The sequence below is a fragment of the Bombyx mandarina genome, chromosome 23 (genome assembly GCF_030267445.1).
Source record: "Bombyx mandarina strain Sakado chromosome 23, ASM3026744v2".
NCBI lineage: Eukaryota > Metazoa > Arthropoda > Insecta > Lepidoptera > Bombycidae > Bombyx > Bombyx mandarina.
The window spans coordinates 20,404,575-20,430,407 of NC_143229.1; the positions used below are offsets into that span (position 1 = coordinate 20,404,575).

General features: G+C 41.8%; 1 protein-coding gene across 1 annotated transcript; it reads left to right on the forward strand.

Moving 5' to 3' along the window:
• Positions 1–1,958: 1,958 nt before the first annotated feature.
• Positions 1,959–14,104, forward strand: PTP-ER (Protein tyrosine phosphatase-ERK/Enhancer of Ras1). Its single transcript, XM_089737697.1, has 4 exons — positions 1,959–2,189; positions 4,400–4,529; positions 6,520–10,326; positions 10,935–14,104. Exons 2-4 carry the CDS (start codon positions 4,416–4,418, stop codon positions 11,820–11,822), a joined length of 4,809 nt encoding a protein of 1,602 aa, XP_089593823.1. The 5' UTR covers positions 1,959–2,189; positions 4,400–4,415; the 3' UTR covers positions 11,823–14,104.
• The last annotated feature ends 11,729 nt before the right edge of the window (positions 14,105–25,833 follow it).

Consider the following 25,833-nt stretch of genomic DNA (forward strand, 5'->3'; position numbering starts at 1 on the left):
TCACAAGAGGTCCTACCACCAGTAAAAGCTCTCTCTATAGAGCTACGTGCAAACCTGCGGGCAATCATGCCAACGCCCTGCAGTCGTGCGCTATGTCAGCATCGTTTTAATATAATTAAGCGACCTCAATTTTATAGGTGCGAAATGTCACGATTCACTTTCACTGTGAAGGAATAACATCGTCTAATAAAAATAAAATCCGCAAAAATTGTAATCTGCTTAATTACTATATAAACTCAAGTTTTAAACTGGGGGTGGCATTTATGTTTATCGGTTCCGGTAACCACTTAACGCTAGATGAGCTGTGAGATCGTTCACCAGTCTGAACAATTAATAAACAGAAACGTGCCCGCCGATTATCTGATGTTATGTGGCTAACTGAGTCCATGGACAACGCTACGCGCAAACAGCGACGCGCATTGCGACAAGACTGAATTATCAGTTGTAATTTTTTTGTAAAAAAAAAACAATTGTTATAACTTTAACTGATCTACGACAGAAATAGAATCTTGTGCATGCGGGTTCTGTCTTTTTGTCGTCTTTGTTGGCAGACGAGACGAAATTCATAGACGCGTTGGTAGCATGCGTGAAACTGCCCTAAGGTCTGTCACAAATGTCCAGATTTGCATCGTTTGTGTCTAGCGTATATCTGAGCACTCTCGAGCGGGTAGCGGGCCGATAGCGTCCCGTGGTCCGCCTGACCCACAAGCAATACATATCATGTTATTCAACAGAATACTATGAGACACTGCGATGTACAGTGACGCTCACACGAGCAGCTGGTTCGAGATAGGGCACACGCTATACCTTACATCACGCGTGCGTTACGTGAAGTTCGAGAGAACTCAGGCGATAAGGCTGGCGGTCTGCGGGTGTAGTGGTAAGGGAGCTATGGTAAGAATTCAATTGCTTGATTGGCTGCCGGAGCGTAGCCTAACGGTAGGAAGCGCGATACACTTGTATCGATAGGTGTGAATGCCCCAACAATTTGTGTATCATTAAGGGATCAACATACATAACTTATTTATCATGCTGCTTATGTTTAGAATTGCGAGAATAGCTCATTGAGTGAATATTACTGTAATGACGGACCGCACATAGATGGTGTACTTGCTATTGTATTAAAGCAAGATAATAATATGGCACGACGCTATAATGACATTAAAATCTCTTTCGACGCGAGTTTTCGTATGTAGGTACTAAAATCATTTTAGAATGAGCCAGGCTTTCATTGAGTACTCATTCATTCAGTAGTGTGAAGGTTGGACGTAGGGAAATTCATTCACACATACGAGCCGTGGCTTCAATCTATTTACATTTTAATAATCGACAACTTATTAGATGTAAAAAAAATCGTAAAATATTATTATTTTATTTACTATTTAAGAGGACTACAATAATATATTAAGATAAAATATAATAGTAGTACATAAGTAATAGTTAGGTAAATTACGAGTATATATTTAACGTAAATTTAAGTGACTGTATGTGTCACTGATATCAATAGGTATACAAGATAATAAATGGTATAGATTCGCGACCTAAATAGTAAACCGTAAGTATCTTGTGACCTAGGAGGTGGTTCCAGGGCGAGTCGATGGCCCAGTGCCCCAGAAAGAGTATATCGCGCATGTGCATTGGATGCCTTTCATAAAGCACTTTACAACCCTCGGTACTTGATTAACTCAGTTTTACCTAATAATAGGGAGTTTTTGGAAATGCAAACAAGTGAAACAAAAAAAAAATATTTCTGAAATTGTTTCTGTTTATGTTACACACAATGTGTTTGACATTGTTGTTTTTAATTAGTTGTTATAAGTAGTTAGTTTTTCAAAAGTAGCAGTGATTTTTAAATTGAATGATGTAACTATATATAGTGTTTAATTTTAATAAAACAAAATGAAGGAAGAATTGAATAAGTAAGGAATATAAGTTGGTGATGTAGCAACATTTTATCTTTTGTTGTCGCCAGAAAAAAAATGGCCGATTCATCTCTTGTCAAAACTATCTTAGCGAGAAATTATTTCGAAAACGTGTTGAAATTCACGGAAAATCACGTTAAAGTGCTTAATCAGTGCTGGTGACGTGTTCTACATATACTGTTCAAGTGTCTAGTGATTAATTTTAGCGTAATTTATATGATTGTCAAGTCCTCTAAGGTCGTTCTTCTACAGCCAAATAAATGCACGGTAAATACTTTTTTAGTCATTAATCAGTAACAAATACGCTGTACACGTACACAACGGTATATAAGAAGCAATACTTCCGATAGTTTGTATGAAATTAATTTCCGCCAAGGGGTACAAGTCACTGAAATTTTTTCTAAAAATTGGTTGTCAAAAACACAAAATTTGTTCTAAATTAATTCGTATCGTTGCACTGTGCCTTGATAGTACTTTTCATTCGAGGTCAGCCTTAATAACAACACGATATTTATTTAAATAGACGAATAAAATCGTATTAAACTGTATTTACTTTATTGGTTTATTTTCTTTACATTATAAATTTTATCAATGTTCCTCTTCATAGTTTTAATATTAGGTAATTGAGTATATATATCGTGTTTGTAAACATGATAACAGTGACTAAGTGTTTTTATGCACTTTTTGTATATATGTATTTAGTACAGGAAATTTGTTTTGAAATATTAATTACATAAATGGAAAAAATATGTTCTAGTTTGGATTAAAAGTTGCCAGAATGAAAGTTTACACAAATATTTATGAAAAACACTATTTGAAGTGTTAAATATGCTGCAAATAGTATTTTCTAAGGGATTATCTATTACAAAATATCTTATCTTGTATACAATCTACTTAGTGATACATGACACATGCTTGCAGTAAAATATTCCCTGTTCATTAGATGTTAGCAAAGGTGATTTAAATATGATAAAAACCGTCTTATTTGTCAATTGTATTTGAATGTAGAGCTAACTACATACTATCTAATTTAAATAAATAAAAACCACTATTTTTACTTGTATGCCTTTGCGTGTGTGTGTGCTTCGAGTTCCAATTGTATGCTGGAAGATATCGTGTGGATAGGCCACCTTAAGGTGGATCAATGTCCTGTTGAAGGTTGCAGATAGTGCAGGACCACACATTGTGGTGATCTTTTGGGGAGGCGCATGTCCAGTATTGGATGCAGTCTCTCCAGGACTCAAAGTCTTCATGGCTTAAAGGATAAGGCACCTGGTGCATTCATATCAAGTGATTTAATAGTGTTTGAATCATACAGGCAAGGTACCAATCTTTCTAATGAAATATGTACTTAACAAATGTTCACTATTTGACTTCCACGGTGAAGAAATAACACATTGTAATAAAAATCAAACCTGTAAAATTATAATTTGTGTAATTACTGGCGGTAAAACATTTTGTGAGTCTGCACATAAAGGTACCACTACCTTGCCTATTTCTGCTGTGAAACAGTAATGTGTTTTTGGTTGAAAGATGAGGCTGCCATTGTACTGTAGAAATTGAGATTTTACACCATGGGTGCTGTAAGCTCATCCACCCATCTAAGCGATAAGAAAAAGTAGCCTGATCTACTAATAATGATAGTTACATGAAGATGTAAGCAGGTGCTACTGATATCTTAAGTTTCTTTCTCGAACGTAGGCATCAAATAAGATGATAATAGTACATAACACAAATATCTTACTCAGTTAGTGATGTTATTATTATTATGGTTTAATATAGGAATTTTTATAAGGATGGAAATTCTTCCTAGATAAATAGTAGGAACAATAAATAGCTGAGAATAAAAAATAAAAAAAATAAAATTTAGAAGTTCAATAATTATGATTGAAAAAACTTTAAAACATTATCATATTGATCTGAAACCATTCAGGAACTGTAAGGTCAGGTCAGTTACTCTGTTTTTAACTTGCTTTTGGGGCCGGTTAGCATTTTTGTGAGCATGGGATTGACTTAGCTCAATCTAAAAATTTCCTGAAGATTTCATTGACATTGATCTAGGCTTTTTGGACTCAATGACTCAATGAATTGGAATGACATTGGAATCCAGTATCAATGTCGCTTTCCACTGCACAGAGGACAGGAAAGAAAGGAGGAACATAGTCCAAACCAAAGTGCTCCGTAAAGGTACACAACACAAGAAAGAGCAGGAGGGGAAATGCACACATTGACTCATATATATGAATATAAATATTACATTATTTTCATCATTCATAGATGCTAATTTTATACATTCGTGTACTTATTATTATTGTGAGACTGCACTAGTGATCACCACTACTTGGATTATTTATTCCACAACAGAATTAGTCGTTTTGGTTTGAACGGTGGAGTAATATGCTACAATAATATTATTGAGCCTAATGCAAGATCAACATTTGATGGCAGCTGAAAGTTGTTGTTTCTCTGTTGTACAGATGTGAGGGCGGCGCGATGTGGGTGGGCGGGGCCGGCTGGTGCTGCGGCTTGCTGGCCGCCGCCGCCGTCCTGCTGCTCGTGTTGGCGCGCTGCCGGAGACGACACAACAAGCCCACGCAACAGCTCGCGGTAACGCACAGATGACGTACCACTCATATATCACTGGTGGTAGGACCTCTTGTGAGTCCTCACGGAAAGGTACCACCACCCCGCCTATTTCGTAATGCGTTTCGGTTTGAAGGACGGGGCAGCCGTTGTAACTATACTGAGACCTCAGAACTCATATCTCAAGGTGGGTGGCGCATTTACGTTGTAGATGTCTATGAGCTCCAGCAACCACTTAACACCAGGTGGGCTGTGAGCTCGTCCACCCATCTAAGCAATAAAAGAAAACATACTGACTCTCCCAAGAGCTTATTAATTTAAACGAAAAAATATACCTAGCCAGGTCATAAATTCTGTCACATGTTTAATGTAAAATAATTGAAACAAGTTTATTCATTATGTAACCATTCATATACCAAAATGAACTTAACAAAACATAGATTCTTATGACACTAAAGTTTATTCAAAATGGCCTCCGTGATTTTGAATACAGGCCTTCAATCTGCGCGGCCAGTCGTCTATTGCAGCACGAACGAGGTCCATGTCAATATCGGCGGCTGCCTTAATCAAGGAGGTCTTGAGTGACTCCAAATTGGGATGAGGCTTTGAGCACGCCTTTTCCTCCAAGTGTTGCCATATCTTGTAATCTAACGGATTCAAATCTGGACTGGAGGAGGGCCAGTCTTCGTGCCGGATGAAGTCGATTTCACGCGCCGCCAGCCAGTCTTGTGTGCTCTTCGCTCTATGAGCTGGCGCCGAATCTTGTTGGAATACCCAGTGCCTGTTATTGAACATGGTATGAGAAACAGGTTCCACAAGGTTCGTCAGGACTGTATTTTGATACACAACTGCATTCGTTTTTACACCTTTCTCACAAAAATGTACCTCTGTTAAGCCCCAATAAGAAACTCCCAACCATACCATGAGCGAGGATGGAAAATGATCTCGTTGGACACGCGGAATACGGTTGCTCGCTTCTTCACTACTGTGTGCGTACACCTTATCATTTTGTTTGCTGTAGCTCTCTTCTACGGTAAAAATTTTTTCATCCGAAAAAAGAATTTCCCGATATTTTTTCCCGCGTACCGCTTCAACAAAGCGCGGTATCTCTTCAGTCTCAGGTCCATTAGACGAGCATTCAAACGATGTCCTGTTTTTCTTCGATATGCCCGAAGCCCTAAGTCTTCATTTAACACCCTTTTCACCGTGGTTCTGCTTAACCCCACCTGAAGGGCCAACAGTTTCTGCTTACGTTTGGGATTTTTTTGAATTCGCGCCTTCACAGCTTTTATCACTGCTGGAGTCCTAACAGACCGAGGGCGACCACTTCTTGACCTGTCATCTACACTAGAGTCTTCATTGTATCGTTTGATGGTACGATAAACGAATCTTTTGGTTATATTCAAAATTTTCAGTATGTTAAAAGTTTGAATTGGCGCGTAACCGTAACGATGCAACGCAATAACTGCAACACGGTCTTCTTTAAGCGTCCACTCCATATTTAAAAATGAGTAAAATTCTAAAAGTATACATTTTTATTTTCATGAACAATTCGAAATTCGAATTCAATAAACTTTTTTGTGGCCAGCATTCTAAAAGAAAAGTTTTTACTGTGTGACAATACTTATGACCTGACTAGTTATATTAAAATACTGCTGTACCAGCATCCGGGTTCAATGTCTAGCCGTAGTCAATATCTTCATTAAAGATATCCGGTAATTAATTCGGTTTTGAGGTGACACTCGTAATGTTTGATTGCAGCAAGAATATTATATTGTTGATTGTACAATGCAAAAATGGAGACGTGGAACTAAATTTAACAATGAAAAATATTTTTAAGCTTTCTAATTGCTAGTATCGCAATAAACTATTTTTGTAGTAGAATCTCTGGTTTTGTACTACTAGGTACACTATTCTCTTCAAAACAAAAACGTTATACACAATTTAAAAAGATGTTTCTTAGGTACATTATTGTAAAGTAATCAAAAACTGATAAGGGTATTTATGTTTCCAGGTACACGTAGTCCGCGTCTCGCTGCCACCCCGCCCCCCGCAGCCCTCTCGAGTGACACATCCCTCTCTTCCCTATCTAACACCCCCACTCCCTGCGAAACGTACCCTGGCGTCGCTCGCTGGAGCTCCCGCAGACGACCCCTCGCCTCCACAGATTATTATCGTACAGAACTCCACACAAACGACAATAGCTCAATCTAGTCAGAGTCCACAACCTACAGGCTCCCAAATCCCCGGCACGTCGAACGAACTGAGAGGTATACCGAAGTTGCCTCTGCCCGAACAGTGGATCCACAAACGGCCCGTCGATTACAAGTTTGCAAATTCGATTCCCAGGCAATTTGCTCAGATCGTTAACGCCGATCTAGGGAGCGATTTGTCCCAGGAATCCAGAGCCAAGAAATTCAGTGCAACCCGATCTCCTTCGTTGGAGAAGGACGAGAAGTCTCCGTTCGTAACGAGCGCTAAATCTCAAAAAGTTTTCGGTTTCGATCCTGATACCCTACAAAAGTTAACAGACACAGCCGATATGAGTGATGCAATGTCTCCGAAGGACACCAGTGGCAGCCAGGAAACGTCACCCAACAACTTGAGGAGATTTAAGTCCGTTAGCACCAGATTAAACATGTGTAGCGTTAGCGAAGGTCTGGAGAGTCAGCAGGAGAGAGTGGAGCTTCAGAATTCTCCCCGTGTCCTCGAATGTAGTTCGGCGAAAGAGAAATCGTCTGCTCCTAAATTTAATTTCTCTCCGAGGGTTTTCGTGGATGCCATTAGTTCTCCAAGATTCTTTACGCCTCCAGAAACTGTATCTCCTATGTTCTTCGCGGAACCGTCACCGAAATCAGTCTATTACGACAGTGTCAGATCACCGAAATTCTTTCCGGAGACTCCTCGTGAACCAGAAGTGCCACAGTCTCCCAGGACGCTCGGAGACCATATTAATAGGAACGGCCTAGCCGACAAGCCTAGTTCACCAAAGATTCTGAGTTCGAGGCCAAGTCCCAAAGTGCTAATGTACAATAAAGAAAACTATTTTACCTTCGATCAGTCGGGTGGGGCAGAAGAAGGATCTAGAATGTCACCCAGACCCAAGAAATATGGAGGAAGAAATTCTATAGAACGCGAAAGATTCACTCCTCCCGCTGACATGGACGCGAGAAAGTACAGACGGCATAATAGCTGTGATACAAACTACAAAATGATTGAATTGAACGTAAAGGAAGAAAACAATGAGACCAAAGAGAAGGACGTGGTAGATTGCTGCATGAAGCTAGAATCTGTAAAGCTTGATAGTAAAATCGACGAGAAACCGAACGAATTAACGCCCAGCCCTTCGAACTCTGCGCACGCGAGACGACAGAGGCTGAAGTCTATATCTTTAGACTCTGAAAACGCTAAGATCATAGAACAGAACCTTGGGCTTCCGATAGCGAAACAGATAAAGGATCAAATGAACGAAGCATACAAGAACCATGACATCAGCACTTCCTATGAGAGTATGGAACGCCACCAAAAAACTCCAAGCTCTGAACGTCCCGTCTTTAAGTTTGAAGATGAACAGGAGAAACAGGAACCCAAATCTCCAGTGAAGCAAAAAAAGAGCTTGAGACAGAGTTCTGATACCCAATCTTTTATTGACATGCCGAGGTTCTCGCCCAAGGAGTTCGAGATTACTGTAACCTCCGAGGAAGGAGCGACCACATCAGCTGACACCCAGATGAAACCTAAAAGCAAGAATCTACGAAATCTAACAATCGATTTGACAAAGCGCGACACAGAACTTGAAAAGGAATTATTAGAATTCGAAAAGTTATACACTAATGCCGAAGAGAAGAAAGTGAAAACGCCCACATTAAAAGTTAAAGCCACTTCTCTGGACTCCTCGGAGACCGTCAATTTGTCTTTACCCCAGAAGAAGTCTTTGGACGTTCCCCAAAATTCGATATCGGTACCGAATACTCCGAAGAGACAGCTGAAAAGGATACTAGCACAGAAATCGTTAAAACACGATTTTTCTGGTGGAAAATTAGGGTATAGTTCCATTCAGCCAAACGCAGACCAACGGCGTTTGCTTATGAAGGCTCAAGACAGCGGGATTTACTTGAGGGAAAACCACGCTAGTTTAATGTTATACCAGCCGAGCACATCCCGAGCCGGGTCTCGTACCATGGGTTCGTTTGACGAAAACATGTCCGACTTCGCTGAAAATGCACCAGAAATCAACATATGCGGAACCGACAATAGATTCCAACTCGACACCGGACCGAGTTTGGGCTCAAATCTGTTAAATTACAAACAGAATTTAAGCGTTTCGAGCACTAACTTGAAGACTCTTCCCGAAGGAGTTCCGTCCGACGATTTCGAACCTAGCGCGGACGACGAAAAACTTGTAAAGAAATTACACAGAAGGAATTCAAACCAAAGTTTAATGTTAAGCACTCACAGTCTCCAGGGCTCAAACTGCTCTCTCAGCAGCGCGGGCGCGTCTTGTCACAACCTGGCCACAGTGCGGACCAGCGTTTCGAACTTCAGCCTAAATTCGGATAGACAAAAGAAGTTCTCTCTAGAACGACGAGATTCTAACGTTTCTTTAATGAACACGGAGCACTTGACGCCCACAACGCGGGTGATATGTTCTTCGAACACCAATTTATCCGGTGAGAGCTCGAAAAATTGTTTGCTCCAGCGCCGCGGCTCCAACAATAGCTTGACTTTAAACATTAATTCGAGTGTGCCGCTAAGTAGACATTCTAGCAACACGTCTTTAAACAAAGAAGCTAAAGCGGGACAGAAGAAGGGTTTATTAGAGAGACGAAGCTCCAATACGTCCTTGACTTTAAACATTAATAATTCGAATCCTCAGTTGACTGTTGGGAATCGAGGATTGAGCATCTCAAATTACAACCTAAACGGTTCCAGTTGCAATTTGAGTAGGTACAATAGTAACCACAGCATCGATGCCGAACCTAGGAAGGGTATTTTAGAACGACGCAATTCCAACACCTCTCTTACCTTGAACATTCAGCCTCAAGAACCAAGAGATATTGAGATTGACGAAACCCTGCTGGAGCCGAGCCTCAAAGACCTACCGCACAGAGACAAACATCGGAAATCTTTGAGCACTGAGAACTTAATACCAAAGTCTTATAAGAATAGAACACGATTGAGATCGAACGAGAAAGGACTTGGTTTTGGATCCCACGATAATCTCTGGTCCTCTTCGTACGTGGAGTCGTCGGACTATCCTCAGAACTTGACTTACATCTGTGGGGATCAAGATAACGAAATCATATATGCCTTTGGACGTCAAGATGATCAGTTCCAACCTGGCTTTGTGAGGAATATCACAACGAAACCTTTGAGTCCTCAGAGCACTTCAGAAGACTTTAGAATGTACTTAGCGAATATGCAGCATCTTCAAAATGCGTCCAGTGTTTTGACCAGAAAACAGCTGAAAGATTTGAATGAAGTTTTCCAAAATGGCTATTCTAAAGTAAAATGCCACAACAGTTCAGAAGGTCAAAATTGCTGTTCCGGTCGAGTGGAGGAAGTCGGCCTGGAAAACCCACAAACAGTCATACCAGAGTTGGTATCGTCCCAGCCGTGCTCCGAGTATCAAAAGTCACTCCTGAGGAACTTGCACAAGGAATTTTGGGACATGCCGACGAATTTTCAGGAGAAGCCCATAGTTTCCGGGTCTCATACCAAGAACAGATACAAGACGATCCTCCCTAACGAACATTCCCGATTCATCTTGAGGAATGAGAGCGGAACTACTGAGGGTTACATCAATGCCAACTTTATAAAGGTAGGGTTTTGTCTTTGCTCTTATTAAGGGACTGGTAAGCAGCTCCCAGTCCGCCGCGGCATATTATTAGACGGCCAGGGCGCTGCCTTCCACCACGTAATTTGTTCCAGTCTCGAGTGTTACCGTACGGGTCTTACAGGACTAAAAAATTATTGAAATATGTGGTTGGTAGCTTTTTCTTTGCGGAGATTAGAATTATTAGATCAATTATTCAACTAAATCTTCTTCCAAAACGGTCGAACTATATATTAGGATCAAATTAGAATTATTTTAAATCATAGATATCCAACCATATATCTCGAGTAGCTATCATTAGAAACTCACTGTGTCTTAAGCTAGTGGAAGAAATGCTAGTTAATAGCTAACCCGTAAAACTTTATATGTTTCAAACATGAGTATCTGTTATTCTCAATCAATTGAGAATGCATTAAGAATCCATTGCATTTTGCTCGATTTTCACGAACGCCTTAGTTGGCGTTTAAATATCTACTTCGAAGTGGAACACATTAATGCTTTGTGGCGTAATTCTATGATGAGCAATACCAATTAGTGCACGACAAATTCAATAATCTAATGAATATAAATATGTAATTACATTTGTCTTTTAGGGGCATGAATACACCAAAAATACATACATAGCAACCCAGGGTCCTCTACAGAATACTATGTACGACTTCTGGTCCATGGTCTACCAGAACACCCTGGACTTCCGCAGCCGTCTCCGAGACCCTGACCCGGAACAAAACGTCCAGAAAGTAGTGATGCTCACGAATTTTATAGAGAACAACCGACAGAAATGTGAAAAATACTTTCCTTTAGAACTTAACGATGAACTTTTAGTGGACAGTGGCGAGGACAACTCTACATTTAGCGTCAAGAACTGTGGAATAGTAAAAAAATCAGGATATACAATTAGGAAATTAAGCGTAAAGTATATTCATAGTGATTGTGATAAAACACTGGACAGTGAAAGTTTAAGTGCCGTTCGCTCAGCGCAGAGCGATGTCATCGTTTACCACTATTGGTTCCACAACTGGGCGGATCATAAATGCCCTAAGGACGTTAATGCCCTGCTGAATTTAAGTCTGGACGTTCTCAAAGAGACCGCGCACAACTTCAGCTGTGAGGCCGACGGCCCTTGTGAACCCTGCAGGCGCGACAGCCCCAAGCAGAGCTCGAAATTCGTTTTTCCTCCAATAGACAACCCAGTACCCTGCGAAATGGTCGTAGATGCCTCTACCCCTTTAGACTTGAAAGGGGAGTGCCTATCGCCTCCCACTATAATACACTGTTCTGCCGGTATTGGCAGAACGGGCTGCTTAATTGCCATCTTGAATGGTATAAAACAGCTGACGACGGAGCAGAAAGTTGACGTTTTGGGCATAGTTTGTAACATGCGGTTGAACAGAGGTGGAATGGTGCAAAATTCTGAACAGTATGAGTTGATTCATAAAGTGCTGTGTCTTTACGAAAAGGCTTGTTTGCCAGATTTATAGGCGGGTTTTTAGTGGGGTAGGCAGAGTCGTTGAAGGAAAGTCACACGGTTGGGTCGCCTGCTTCAGCGCTTAGAGCCAGCGGTAGTTGCACACGAACCGCTACCATCTGTGGACGCTGTGGTCCGCGCACGGTCTGTTCACACGGGACGATTCTGGTCGATCAATGTTAGCGCTCGGACGACTAGAATCGAATCGTGTGAACGATACACAACTGCCCAAATATTATTTGACTCGATATCAATAATTTGACTCTGCACATATTGTTTGAATATTAATAAGTAATATGTCTATTTTTATAGTCGGACCTCCCTTTTGTAGGGAGTGATTTTAATTTTTATTTATTTCCTTAATGGTCGAGCTGATGGACCATCCGGTGTTAAGTGGTTACCAGCGCCCACAGTTATCTCAGCGTGGCGTGGGTAGCCGTTATACTAATGCAATCGCGACTTCGAGTAGTCTCCAGGAGACTAGGCTAATTAACAAATTTAAGAAAAATATTATAAAATATATTATGTGTACTTTGCTACTCTCTGCCTACCCTCGTATCGTTGCGTGCCGTAATGATAGAGTTCTAGCCATTCGTCGCACAAATTTAAAAATAAAGTTATAATGATTGTTTTATCACATGAAATATGCTGTCTTTGTACCCGGGACCGAGGACGAAGATTCGGCATCAGGGGAATTCTCTCTTCCCTTTATTGGCTTCTCTTTACAATCATCTTCTTGATTGCACGAGTTTAAAGAATTTGAAAGAAAAAACTCTAATTACAATAGTGTGCTCTTCCACGATACCTTAGTTAGAGCTAAGTAAAGTTGTTGAAAGTCTAGCTGGTGATGACTGGAACCCATTGTAAACTTTCATTCTAGAGTCCTAAGGGGTGATTTTTCAATAATATTGCCAATTTAGATCATAGTTATGATTAGTATTCATTGAGGTACATTTAAAATAAGTGAAGACTTCGTCCTCGCCCAGCGTCCAGATCCCCGACGAGTCCACTCGCATCAGGTCTCATCATAAGGACTTCACTACCGACTTCCTGAATCCATCAAGCCCGTTATGTTATTGTTCGCTTCGGTTCTGAGACGAACACGCGAAACTTGGTGATGACCCAACGGTGTATCAAAAACAGCATATTACATCTGATAAAAATGTATGTTTTATTTTATTTTTCAAAAATATAACTATTTAGTTTGTAAGTTGTTAATTTATTTATTTCGCGTGTAATTAGTGTTTTCGTTTTGTAAATTTAATCGACGGACGAAGCTCCTGTCGGTTTAAGCGCTATTTTGTTGACTTTACAGCCGAGATGTTTATGTATTATCTTCGTTATCAACTGCGTTCAAATTTACTGAAATTCCTGCATGGGTCCCCGGGAAACCTTCCTGAAATCGAAAAGGGTATAGCGTAATGAATAGCTTCGTAAAAGCGAAGAGCAAAGTTAATAAATGAGTACATACTTTGTGAAGGTAGTTGACAGCCGCCCTGCCCCGCCTCGCCGCGTTGTCTCAGGTCGTTGACCCCGAGTGAGCTGGTTTTTATTTATGGTACATTGCGTACACTGCAAGGGACAATAAGAAATGAATTCGGACGCCAATGTAATTCCTTCCAGGACTGCCTTTGTCGGGAACGTTTCTTTCGTCTAGTTTGTTATCACAAAGGACGAGCAAACGTATGCTTTAAAACATAATCACGAAAGTTAGCAAAAAAAGGTTCAAGAAGATTCTGTCTCTGGAAAATAAATAGAAGACGGACCAGTACTGCACATCCGTCATGAGAGTAGACGTTCAGTTCTTGGCGTCACAAGGTCTCTTAGCAAGCAGTTCAGAGTCCGCACGTAGCTAGAGCCATTTCTGTTTTTCTACTTATACTAGTGCGCTCTACCGTGACCTATCTGCGTGTTTAGCTGTGTGCGATTCACCACATGCCGCGTACATTTTACTCACGTGGAACTAGCATCGTGTTCATTGCTAGTTTTTAATAATCACGTAATCTAGATGAGTTGACGCACTGCAGACCCGCTACGCAATGTGTGGCGAAATCACGACGACAAGTTATTAAGTTTTCAGACATCTTGTGTAAAATCATGGACATTGGTAATGAAAGTGGGAAGGCCCTGTTTCGTACTATGAGAGCTCTGGAATACGACAATCATTAAGTAATTAAGGCGGTGTGAATTGACAAGCCATTTATTTTACTTAACTACCTATAGAGAGTTTTATTTTATGTCTTTAATTTACCCGTTTTCAAAATAAAGAATCCAATAACAGTATTTGAATTACAATTTAAACTCCAAAAAACTTTACTTGAACAAATAAGCCATAATTCTAAAAAGAAGTGTCAGAACAAATGTGCCTACCTTTTTTTTCTATATACCTATCGTATATTTCTTAGTCACCTAAGTAAAAAAAAAAGCAAAAAAAGCACACAAAAGAGAAGTTATTTTCCGTAACAGTGTTGGAAATAAAATATGTCAGCTCGTAAGGCTAATGCTAGATTATATTGTAATTTCAACAACATTCTCTTTCCGAACTGAGAAACATGAGTCGTTTCAACTTCACAGCACCCTACGCGCTCTCTTCGAACTACCCGCTCATTTCCTTTGGAATTGAAATTGCATTTGGCACTGCAACTAAGGTTTTAGGTACCGTCAATGTAATGATAGTGCTATTATACATTTAGCAACTGGACACTGGGCCAGGTTTCAGTGATTCATATGATTGTGCTTTATTACTATGACTAGCGACCCGCCCTCGCTTCGCTTCGGAAACATTAAAACACACATGAAACCAAAAAAATAAAATAAAAAAAGTAGTCTATGTTCATCAGGGACAATGTCGGCTTCTAATGGAAAAAGAATTTTTCAAATCGGTCCAGTAGTTTCGGAGCCTATTCGAAACAAACAAACTAACAAATCTTTCCTCTTTATAATATTATAAGTATATAAGTATAGATTATAAAGATCTAAACTTTAAATAACTTTGTCATCGTGAAGTCATAGTGTAATCTGGCTACACGCTTACAATGACGGCTTTTTTTATTTTATTTTTTATTGCTTAGATGGGTGGACGAGCTCACATCCCACCTGGTGTTAAGTGGTGCCTATAGACATCTACAACGTAAATGCGCCACCCACCTTGAGATATAAGTTCTAAAGTCTCAGTATAGTTACGACGGCTGCCCCACCCTTCAAACCGAAACGCATTACAGCTTCACGGCAGAAAGTGGCAGGGCGGTGGTACCCACTCGTGTGGACTCACCACCAGTAAACTGCCTGCGACTGATCAGAAATTTCAAGCTTCGTTCATTAAAGCGCCCAGGAAATGTCTTCGTCGACTTTATTCCAGACCCGTGTCATTTAAAGATAAATGTCCATGAATGTCTTTATTCGTAAGGAAGTTATTTTCTGGGAGATAAGGAAAAGGAGAAGGTGGGATTTCAAATAATTTGTCAAACTGAAATTATTGATTTATCTGATTTTGGTTCATTGGTCGTCCGATCCAATGCAAGCACTGGTTTCTTAATCGAAGGAGGACGGCGCCTGCAGTTTCCTAAAATTTTATAGTTATTCAGGTCATTAAACTGTTATTCGTTTGAAAACGTTCTTTGTTTTTGTATTTATTATCGCGAGAGAATGCCATCTATATGTAAAAATATAATAATAATATTTACATTTCTTTATAAATCTATAAGATGTGATTTTGATGGATTTAAAAATTAAAAAGTATGTACAATAATGTGTGTATAATAATAGATACGTGTATGTAATTGTGTAATTTTATTATATTCCTCGAGAAATATAAATTATTTCTATTGTTGTTTTATTTTGTAACGACGAATCAGTTCTCCATTGATGGTACGACTTGAAAAAAAGCGACCGAAGGATGTAATGAAAAGGGTTTTATTATGTATTTATGAACTCCTGAATTAATGAAGTCGTGATTTTAAAGAGTAGGAGATGTGTCTGATGTGCCCGTATCGACAGTTTGTAAATCGCGGCGGCCGCCGTAGTGTTTCTGAGCGCTATGACCATAGACCTTACTTCAGTGGCTATGACATGTTCTTCAAACGAGATTTGCAGAGTCGTAAGCGACATGGCTGTGCTGACATATACGAGGGCGGTACTGAAAATTTCGGGAATTAACGAAGTGACAACATTACTATTTAAAAATGTATTTATTGCTTTTCGAAGTATTCTCCGCGAACTTTGACACATTTTTCCATACGATGGAACCAATCATTGAAGCAACCATTCCATTCGGAAGTTGGGGTCTCCAAAATGGCCGTTTTGTAGGCGTCCACAACTTCTTCAGGTGATGAAAATCTCTGTCCACGCAATTTATTCTTTATTTTAGGGAAAGTATAGAAATCATTAGGGCTTAGGTAGGGGCTGCACGGCGGATGGTCTAATAATTCTATGTTTTCTTGCTCTAAAAACTCTTTTGTTCTGTGCGCGGTGTGAGAACTCGTATTGTCGTGATGGAGGATGATGCGGCGGTTGCAGTTCTCTTTACGGAGTTCAGAAACGACCTGTGGCAAACAAATGCTAGCATACCATTCTGCATTAACCGTTCTTTGTCCCTCAAGAGGAATAGTCGTAACATGGCCGGTTTTGGAGACAAACGTGGCCACCATTTTTTTTGCAACACTCCGTGAACGAACAATTTTTGTTGGCTTTAACTCATTTTCGAACACCCAAACTCGTGACTGGTTTTTTGTTTCGGGTTCGTACGCGTATATCCAGGATTCGTCACCTGATACAATGTTGTATACCTACAGCATTTGAGGATCCTGCGTGGAATCTTTCGAGAGTTCTGACGCACCAAGTAACGCGAGCCGCTTTTTGCTCTTCACAGAGCGAATGCGGTATCCATCGGGAAAACAACTTTTTTACACCTAATTGTTCATGCAAGATTATTTGACTCATACCAATGTCTAAAGTTGCCTGAATTTCGCGGTATATCACATGTCGATCTTCCTCAATCAGCTTACGCACAGCATCAACGTTTTCTTGGGTGACCGCAGTTTTTGGACGACCTTGACGGGGATCATCACTGAGCTTGACACGTCCACGTTGAAACTCAGCAAACCAGCGATAAATTGTGGTTTTGGATGGGGCTTCATCACCAAATGCAGAAATCATCCGGTCAACACACTGTTTTTGTGTTAAACCACTTCGAAAGTCATAATAAATCATCGCTCTTGAATTTTCTCGAGTCAATTCCATTTTCTCAACGACTAAACAAGTTTGACAAAACCTCGTGACAAGACCGAGAATCTTTTTTTAAATAAATAAATGGTATTCGTTTTTTAAAACCAAGGAGTTTCAATTAAAAAGATTTTAATATGACAGGAACCGTGGAAATATTCCATTCCCGATACTTTTAGTGCAGCCTATGTATGAGATGCGGTAATCACTCATCATCAGGTGGGCCGTGTGCTTCGTCTATCTAAAGTGTGTGTGACACTTTATTTTAAAACTAAGAGCCGCCGTGAAATTGAACTATTAAAGGTGCTTATTCAATGATTACTGGATGGGGTGTTTTTTTATTGCTTAGATGGTTGGACGAGTTCACGGCCTACCTGCTGTTAAGTGGTTACCGGAGCCCATAGACATCTACAACGTAAATGCCGCCACCCACCTTGAGACATGACTTGTTAGGTCTCACATTTAACAGTACAACGGCTGTCCCGCTCTTCAAACGGAAACGCATTACTGCTTCACGGCAGAAATAGGCAGCGCGGTGGTAACTACCCGCGCGGACTCTCAAGACGTCCTACCACCAGTAATATTATGTTATGTTATAATGTAATGTTACATATAATGATTGAACCAGATTGAACGTTAACGCTAGATTACGTGAAACTCATATTGAATTCAAATTGTTAATCAGCGTGTTGAACATCTCAAAAAAAGACGCGTATGACCCGGGGCTTGCGTCTAGAACCCTCCGATACTTCTCAAAACGCATTTAGGTGTTTTTTGTCAATATTGTTTTCGTTAAAACCTCCTGCACAATGACGTGCTTGAAAACAAAAAATACCAAATGTTCTTAAAATATTATCAACAGCACTTTTCATTACCCATCTATGAAAAATTTGCAGTGGCAGTTTGTTTATATTATTAGAAAAGAGATGAATTTCCTAGTAAAATAAATATAATTCAGAAATCCGCTAATGTAGAATAGAATTTGAATAGAAAATAGGCAGCGGCTTGGCTCTGCCCCTGGCATTGCTGAAGTCCATGGGCGACGGTAACCACTCACCATCAGGTGGGCCGTACGCTTGTCTGCCTACAAGGGCAATAAAAAAAAAAATTGTGACCTAAAAAAGTGATGATTATTTTTTATATCTGTTATTATTTTTGGGGTTCATGCTTACCCACTTTTGTAGCTTTAACCGTAAAGCCTATCCCCTTCAAGTGACCTCTGGTTAGTCCTAAACATCCTAGAAATCCCATTGACCACCTTCCAACTAGAGACCGCCGTCAAATAGCCCTACCGTGTTCCAGCATGTGGGTTGGAGAACTGGTTGTTTTGCTTCTCTTTCCTCTTCCTTGTTTGTGGTGAGTCTTTGTGATGCTTGGAATTTGCGGAGTGTGTGTGAGTCCGTGAGACGTAATTTGTTGAGGGGTGTCTAGGGAGACTCAGTGAATCGGTCTTCGCCACCGCCTGCTGGTCAGTAGGGGTTCTGAACCCGGGTCAGTGTCACTACTAAACTCCGCCACGAGAAGCTATCGCACCAACTGGTGTGAAATCCTGTCGTGCGCAGTGGATCCTAGCGACCGTACGCAGGCTGAACTGGGGGCCTTTCTATGCCCTGCGTCAGCCTCTCACGCAACCCATGGTCGAAAACCCACTGTCTTCCATGCTTTATTCAGGTACTGCCTCCATCTCATCACGAACATTCTACTTCACTTAGTCGTAACTCTCGACAAGAATCAAACAATGAAACGTAGAAAAGAGAAAGGAATATTATGACTACGGATCGTTTGGAACCTCTGGGTCTGCGGAGGGACTTCGGTTCCCTCTGTACCTATTTTGTACCGTATGTTCCATGGGAAGTGCTCTGAGGAATTGTTTGAGATGATCCCTCATCTCCTTTTTATAATCGCACCTCCCGCCATCGGAGCAGAGTTCATTCATATTATCTGGAACCGTTACGTTCGTCGACAGTGCGTTTCCAGAGGTTTTTTTTGCCACGTACCATCCTGCTTTGGTATGAGCTCCCCTCCACGATGTTTGCCGAGCGCTATGATATGTCCTTCTACAAACGAGGCTTGTGGAGAGTATTAAGCGGCAGGCAGCGGCTTGGCTCTGCTCCTGGCATTGCTGAAGACCATAGGCGACGGTAACTACTCACCATCAGGTGGGCCGTATGGTCGTCTGCCTACAAGGTCAATAAAAAAAAAAGATGGATTCCCAATCTGCATTTAATGTTAATTTCAGTCTACCTAGTTAGAGGCTTATACAGCAACTTAAATACATACATTACCAGTGTAGTATATTTATAATGACGTAGTGAGGGTGTCTTTAAAAATAAATCAGTACGAAACCAACTGGCGTGTGTTTCACTACATGGTGACAGCGGTGCGTCGTTTTTAACCTTAATACACGTTAAATCGAAGTAACCAACATAAATATGGAACACGCGCGTCCTCCAGCAGAATTATCACTCGATGGCGGTCCGGCTGCACGCTCCGAGGCGTGGCGGCAATGGCGGAAGCTGTTCGAAGTATTTCTTAAAGCGTCTGGAGTGAGCAAAGAGCCTAAAGAAGTTCAGGCTAGTTTGTTGGTGAATCTCATAGGATCGGCCGGTTATGAGGTTTATACGACCTTCACTTTTAACGAAGGTGAAGGTGAGGATGATATCGACTGTGCTCTGAATAAGTTCGACAAGTACTTTGGAGCAAAACCGAATATCATAGTAAGACGGTATAAGTTCTTCACCCGTGATCAAGAAGATGGCGAAAATATTGACCAATACATAACCGCATTGAGGGTACTGAGTCAGCAATGCGAATTCAGTGAATTACACGAAAGCTTTTTACGTGATCGTATCGTATGCGGTGTCAATAACAACACGGTGAGAGATCGACTTCTTCGCACTGATGATATTACACTAGTGAAGGCCTTACAACTCTGTCAGGCGGCCGAGATGTCTAAAGAGGACAGTAAATACATTAACTGCGCTGCGGACAGTGTGCAAGTGTCTGCAGTTCAGAACAGAAGCGGTGAACGAAGCGGACAGCGCGCGAGAGGAGTAGGCGGCGCAAGAGTTGGCAGTAACGGCGGGCAGAGAACAGCTCGCAGCGCCTGTCAGCGATGTGGAAACAGCCGGTGTCTAGGCGGTGAACGTTGTCCAGCAGTTAACGCGATGTGTTTTGTGTGCGATCAGAAAGGGCATTTTTCGCGAGTATGTGTGCAAAGGAAAGCGATTCGTAAGGTATTTTTGAGTATGGATACTCCGCCGACCCATTTAGCTTTATTCGCCGACGACACGACTGTTTACTATTCCAGTAGAAACAAGTCCCTAATCGCGAAGAAGCTTCAGAGCGCAGCCCTAGCCCTAGGACAGTGGTTCCGAAAATGGCGCATAGACATCAACCCAGCGAAAAGTACTGCGGTGCTATTTCAGAGGGGAAGCTCCACACGGATTTCCTCCCGTATTAGGAGGAGGAATCTCACACCCCCGATTACTCTCTTTAGTCAATCCATACCCTGGGCCAGGAAGGTCAAGTACCTGGGCGTTACCCTGGATGCATCGATGACATTCCGCCCGCATATAAAATCAGTCCGTGACCGTGCCGCGTTTATTCTCGGTAGACTCTACCCCATGCTCTGTAAGCGGAGTAAAATGTCCCTTCGGAACAAGGTGACACTTTACAAAACTTGCATAAGGCCCGTCATGACTTACGCGAGTGTGGTGTTCGCTCACGCGGCCCGCACACACATAGACACCCTTCAATCTCTACAATCCCGCTTTTGCAGGTTAGCCGTCAGAGCTCCGTGGTTCGTGAGGAACGTTGACCTACACGACGACCTGGGCCTCGAATCTATACAGAAATACATGAAGTCAGCGTCGGAACGGTACTTCGATAGGGCTATGCGTCATGATAATCGCCTTATCGTAGCCGCCGCTGACTACTCCCCGAATCCTGATCACGCAGGAGCCAGTCACCGTCGACGCCCTAGACACGTCCTTACGGATCCATCAGATCCAATAACCTTTGCACTAGACGCCTTCAGCTCTAGGAGCAGGCTTAGGGACCTCGGTAACCGTACTCGTCGAACTCGACAAAGAGTTCGCCGTGCAACCTAACCCATGAATCAGCTCGCTGAGTTTCTCGCCGGATCTTCTCAGCGGGTCGCGATTCCGATCCGGTAGTAGATTCATTCGCGAAGCAGCTACTCTTGAGTTGTTAGGTCTCCTTCGGAGGCGCTCGGGCAGCTGTTAGCAAATCCCACCCCTCCTGGCTGAGCCTTTGCTCGCCCACCTGTCCTGGTGAAACTGGAAAGGCCTCCGGGCCACCAGTAATCTTCAATCGAGCAGTGATAGTGAAGAAAAATGCAAAGAAATGTTCTATGTGAATACGATTGCGGGGAACAATAACATATGTAAGTCGTCTAATGAATGGGTGGAAATTGTAAAATATAAAGGAAAAAATATTGTGTTAAAAATAGATACGGGGTCTATGATTAATGTAATGTCTAAAACTGATTTTTTCAATTTGGGTTTAGCAATTAACAGCCTTAAGCCCTTTACAAAGCGGGTACATTCCTTTACAGGGAACAGGTTACCTATTATAGGTATTACTGAACATCTGTGTGTTACATTCAATAACAAACGTTATTTTTTGCCATTTGTTGTTGCCAATTTAAACTGTCAGAATGTACTCGGTTTAGAAAGCTGTATTTCTTTGGGATTAATTAGCAACGTTAATGTAATAAATATTGATAAGTACTCAGACTTGTTTCAAGGTTTAGGAAAATTACCTGGTAAATATAGTATTGTAATAAATAAAAACATACAGCCTGTTGTTAGTCCAACGAGAAAAATTCCCTTAGGAATTAAAGGTAAATTATTGGACGAGTTACGTAGAATGGAAGAGTTAGGTGTGGTTAGAAAGGTCACACATCCGACCGATTGGGTGAATGCAATTGTTTTAATCGCAAAAAAGGACGGTGGCATTCGTGTATGTTTAGACCCCCGTCCGCTGAACCGCGCGGTGCGGCGCGCCCAGTACACGTTGCCGACAGTGTCTGAGCTGGCAGCGCGTCTGCGCGGTGCCACTGTGTTCAGCGTGCTCGACGCGCGCTGTGGGTTCTGGATGGTACAGATAGACGACGCCAGCGCCGATCTGTGCACCTTCGGTACTCCGTTCGGCCGGTATCAATTTTTACGTTTGCCGTATGGGATATACTGTGCGCCTGAAGTGTTTCATGCTAAACTCAGGCAGCATTTGGAAGACTTAGATGGTGTGGAGTCTTTCATCGATGACGTCATAATATGGGGACGCACAAAGGAAGAGCATGATAGGAGGTTGGAGTGCCTTTTACAGCGTGCTAAGGAAGTAGGCATAAAGTTTAATCGCGATAAATGTAAATTCGGTGTACCCGAAACTACTTACCTAGGTCATAAGTTCGATGCGAATGGTATGCGGGCAGATGACTCAAAAGTCAAAGCTATTTTAGAAATGCCTTATCCGAAAGATAGGAAGGCGTTAGAGAGATTTTTAGGCATGGTTAATTATTTAGCTAAAATTTCTAATTACTCTGAGAGTGTGAATGTGTTACGGACCTTACTGAAAAAGGAATCCGAGTGGTTCTGGGAATCGCATCATTCCGAAGCTGTGGACAAGCTAAAAATGAAGCTTAGCTGTGCGCCCGTGCTGGCGCTATACAGTGAGAGTGTACCGATAGTAGTGTCGGTGGACGCATCCAGTGTGGCGCTGGGTGCCGTGCTGCTACAGGACGGTCATCCGGTAGAGTTCGCATCACTCACGCTCACCGACACTCAGACTAGCTATGCACACATAGAAAAATAAATGCTAGCTATTGTGTTTGGGATTGAGCGGTTCAGGCAGTATATTTACGGTAGGTCCGACGTAACCGTACATACTGATCACAAGCCCCTAGAAGCATTATTCAACAAACTACTAGTTTCGGTTCCAGCTCGGTTGCAGAGGATGATGATGAGAGTGCAAGGATATAATTTCAAAGTTGTATATACTCCGGGTAAAAATATGTATATTGCAGATACGCTATCTCGGGCTCCTTTGAATGAAATGATGAATGATCGGGTTTCTTCTGAAGTTAACGTGCAAACGTTTCATGATAGAAAATATACCGTATAGTAACAAAAAGTTGGAGGTAATTAAAAAAGAAACGGAGACGGACAGTGATTGTCGGTGTTTAATTAAGTACATAAAGCATGGCTGGCCAAAAAATAGACGTGATGTAAATGAAAAAATAAAAGTGTTCTGGCCGTATCGCGAGGAACTTCATTATATAGAAGGGATTATTTTCAAGGGGGAACGTGTCTTTATACCCCGTGCTTTACGAGATGACATGTTGTTGAGGGTCCACGAGGGACATTTAGGTATCGAAAAATGCAAACGACGCGCGCGTGAAGTAATGTTTTGGCCCGGACTGTCTGAGGATGTGGAGCGAGAGGTGCGGCGGTGCGCAGCGTGTGCGTTACACGCGCCTCGACCGCGCCGGCAACCGCTTCTACAGCACCCTGTGCCCGCGCTACCCTGGCATAAACTAGCCTCCGACATTTTTGAATATAGAAAGAAAAGCTATATTATCCTAGTCGATTACTTTTCTAACTACGTAGAAGTCGGACAGTTGGCGAATATTAGCTCTAAGCATGTTATTAATTTTTTGAGGGAACAGTTCGCGCGTCACGGCATTCCAGCACAATTAGTGACTGATAATGGCCCAGCGTACAGCTCACGTGAATTTGAAATGTTCATGCACGATCGGGAAGTACATCATGAGACGTCATCGCCTCATTACCCACAGTCGAATGGTAAAAGTGAAAGGACAGTACAGAGTGTGAAAAATCTGCTTAAAAAATGTATAGATTCAGGTCAGGATTTTTATTTGTCTTTGTTGAATTTTAGAACAACACCACGTAATGGATTGGATTCGCCTGCACAAATTCTCATGGGTAGACGTTTAAATACAAAATTACCAACTACTGCAGAGCTATTAAGGGAAAAAGTAGATAATGAAAAGAATTACAAAGCTATAATGATGAACAAAGAGAAAATTAAAAAACATTATGATAAATCGGCTAAATTGTTAAAACCCTTGTTATCGGGTGATAAGGCGACTCTAATTGGTAACGACGTTAGGAAACCGGTGACAATAGTGGAAGGTACATCGCAACCTCGCTCCTATATTATCGAAGATGACTGCGGCAGTCGTTTTCGGCGTACTCGAAGTCAGTTGGTTGTGCGTACAACAGACCATACTAAACGTGAAGGAAACTCACTGAAACAACCGATTGTAAAAATTGAAAATAGCAGGACACCAACTGTGATTACGACAACTGTTCGTAGGCGTCGACAAAAGTCAATAACTAGTAGGCAACTGGGAACCAGTATTGACAATGAGAGTGACCCACAAGCAAGTGGACAGGTCAGTCCGACACAGAGCACGACCACCGATATTCAGTCTACTCAACTTGATGTCAGTGACGATTACAATAGTCCAGCTAGCTCTAGTGATCAGTTGTGTGCGCGGTCGCCAGCGTCGCCACCCGCGGTTCCTATTACGAGGTCTAAGGAAAGAACTGCACGAATGCTAAAAGAATTCTTTTTCGAGTGTGATTAGTTATATTATGTGCTGTATTATATTATTAGTATAAACAATAGATAATAATGTAAATAAGTAAAGTAAATAAGCTTAAAAAATATATTTTTGTACTGTAACTTGTAATTTTTTTTCTTTTTTTTTTCTCGTTAAAGGAAGATGTAGTATATTTATAATGACGTAGTGAGGGTGTCTTTAAAAATAAATCAGTATGAAACCAACTGGCGTGTGTTTCACTACAACCAGTACTTATGAGACGCCGCGGCGTAGCGCTTTACTTTTCTTGACGGAGACGCCAGATTTTTACTTCGGATGACACCTCGAACCACGAATACCCCGGCTTCCGGTACTTCATGCCTAACTAACTGACTTGCTGTCGCCGCCTTCAGCCTTGAGCAACAGGACCTTACGCGCTTGTGGTTGCTCAAAGACTATGAAGGAGTCTGTACCTGCCTGGATGACGGGTCAACTCTGTTTGATCATGGGGACCGACCGCGCGCATGAGCGGTACCCTGCGGAGGTAGAGGTCCTTGGAAATTTTAACGCTAACCATCTAGTGTGGTAGTAGCTCCCGTGTAGGGCTGCCTACGATTTTGTCTTGTCCTTTCCTCTTTCCCAACCGGTGACACTGCTCATCCGTGTCCCGGATATCGAGGTTGAACGTCGTCTGATGTTGAAGAGTTTGGCGGTATAAGTCAGCAGGTTCGAATGCTACGCATGCTATCCATGGGGGCGGATACAGAGCCCCTGTGCCCGTGGCGTAGCTGACGTCCATGAGCGGCGGTAACCACTCGTCATCAGGTGGGACGTACGCGCATCTGCCTACAAGGGCAATTTGTTTTTTTTATCATATTCACGTCACGATGACTCATAGTGCCAAGCCTTTAAAATAAATTACAAAATTAGTGATGCCACAACATTATAAATCATTTCGACTAAACGTCGTTTGAATTAATCATTTATATCTACTTGAGCGTCAACAAGAGCGGCATCAGGACTCATGTAGCCGGATCCGCTGAGCAGTGACAAACATTTCCAGGGTACAGGACAACTGAGAGTAATTAAATGAGAACTACACAGGTGAGCTCATGGGGCTCTAACCTAGAGATGTTGCTAACACTGGCCCTAACAAGAGCAGTGCTTCGCAGAATCTACCACCGGATCGGAAACGCGACCCACTGAGAAGATC

Coding starts and splice junctions, on each gene's coding strand:
- PTP-ER (XM_089737697.1), top strand. CDS start 4,416: ATGTGGGTGGGCGGGGCCGGCTGGTGCTGCGGCTTGCTGGCCGCCGCC. Junction 4,530..6,519: donor AGCCCACGCAACAGCTCGCG/GTAACGCACAGA, acceptor TTATGTTTCCAG/GTACACGTAGTCCGCGTCTC. Junction 10,327..10,934: donor TCAATGCCAACTTTATAAAG/GTAGGGTTTTGT, acceptor TTTGTCTTTTAG/GGGCATGAATACACCAAAAA.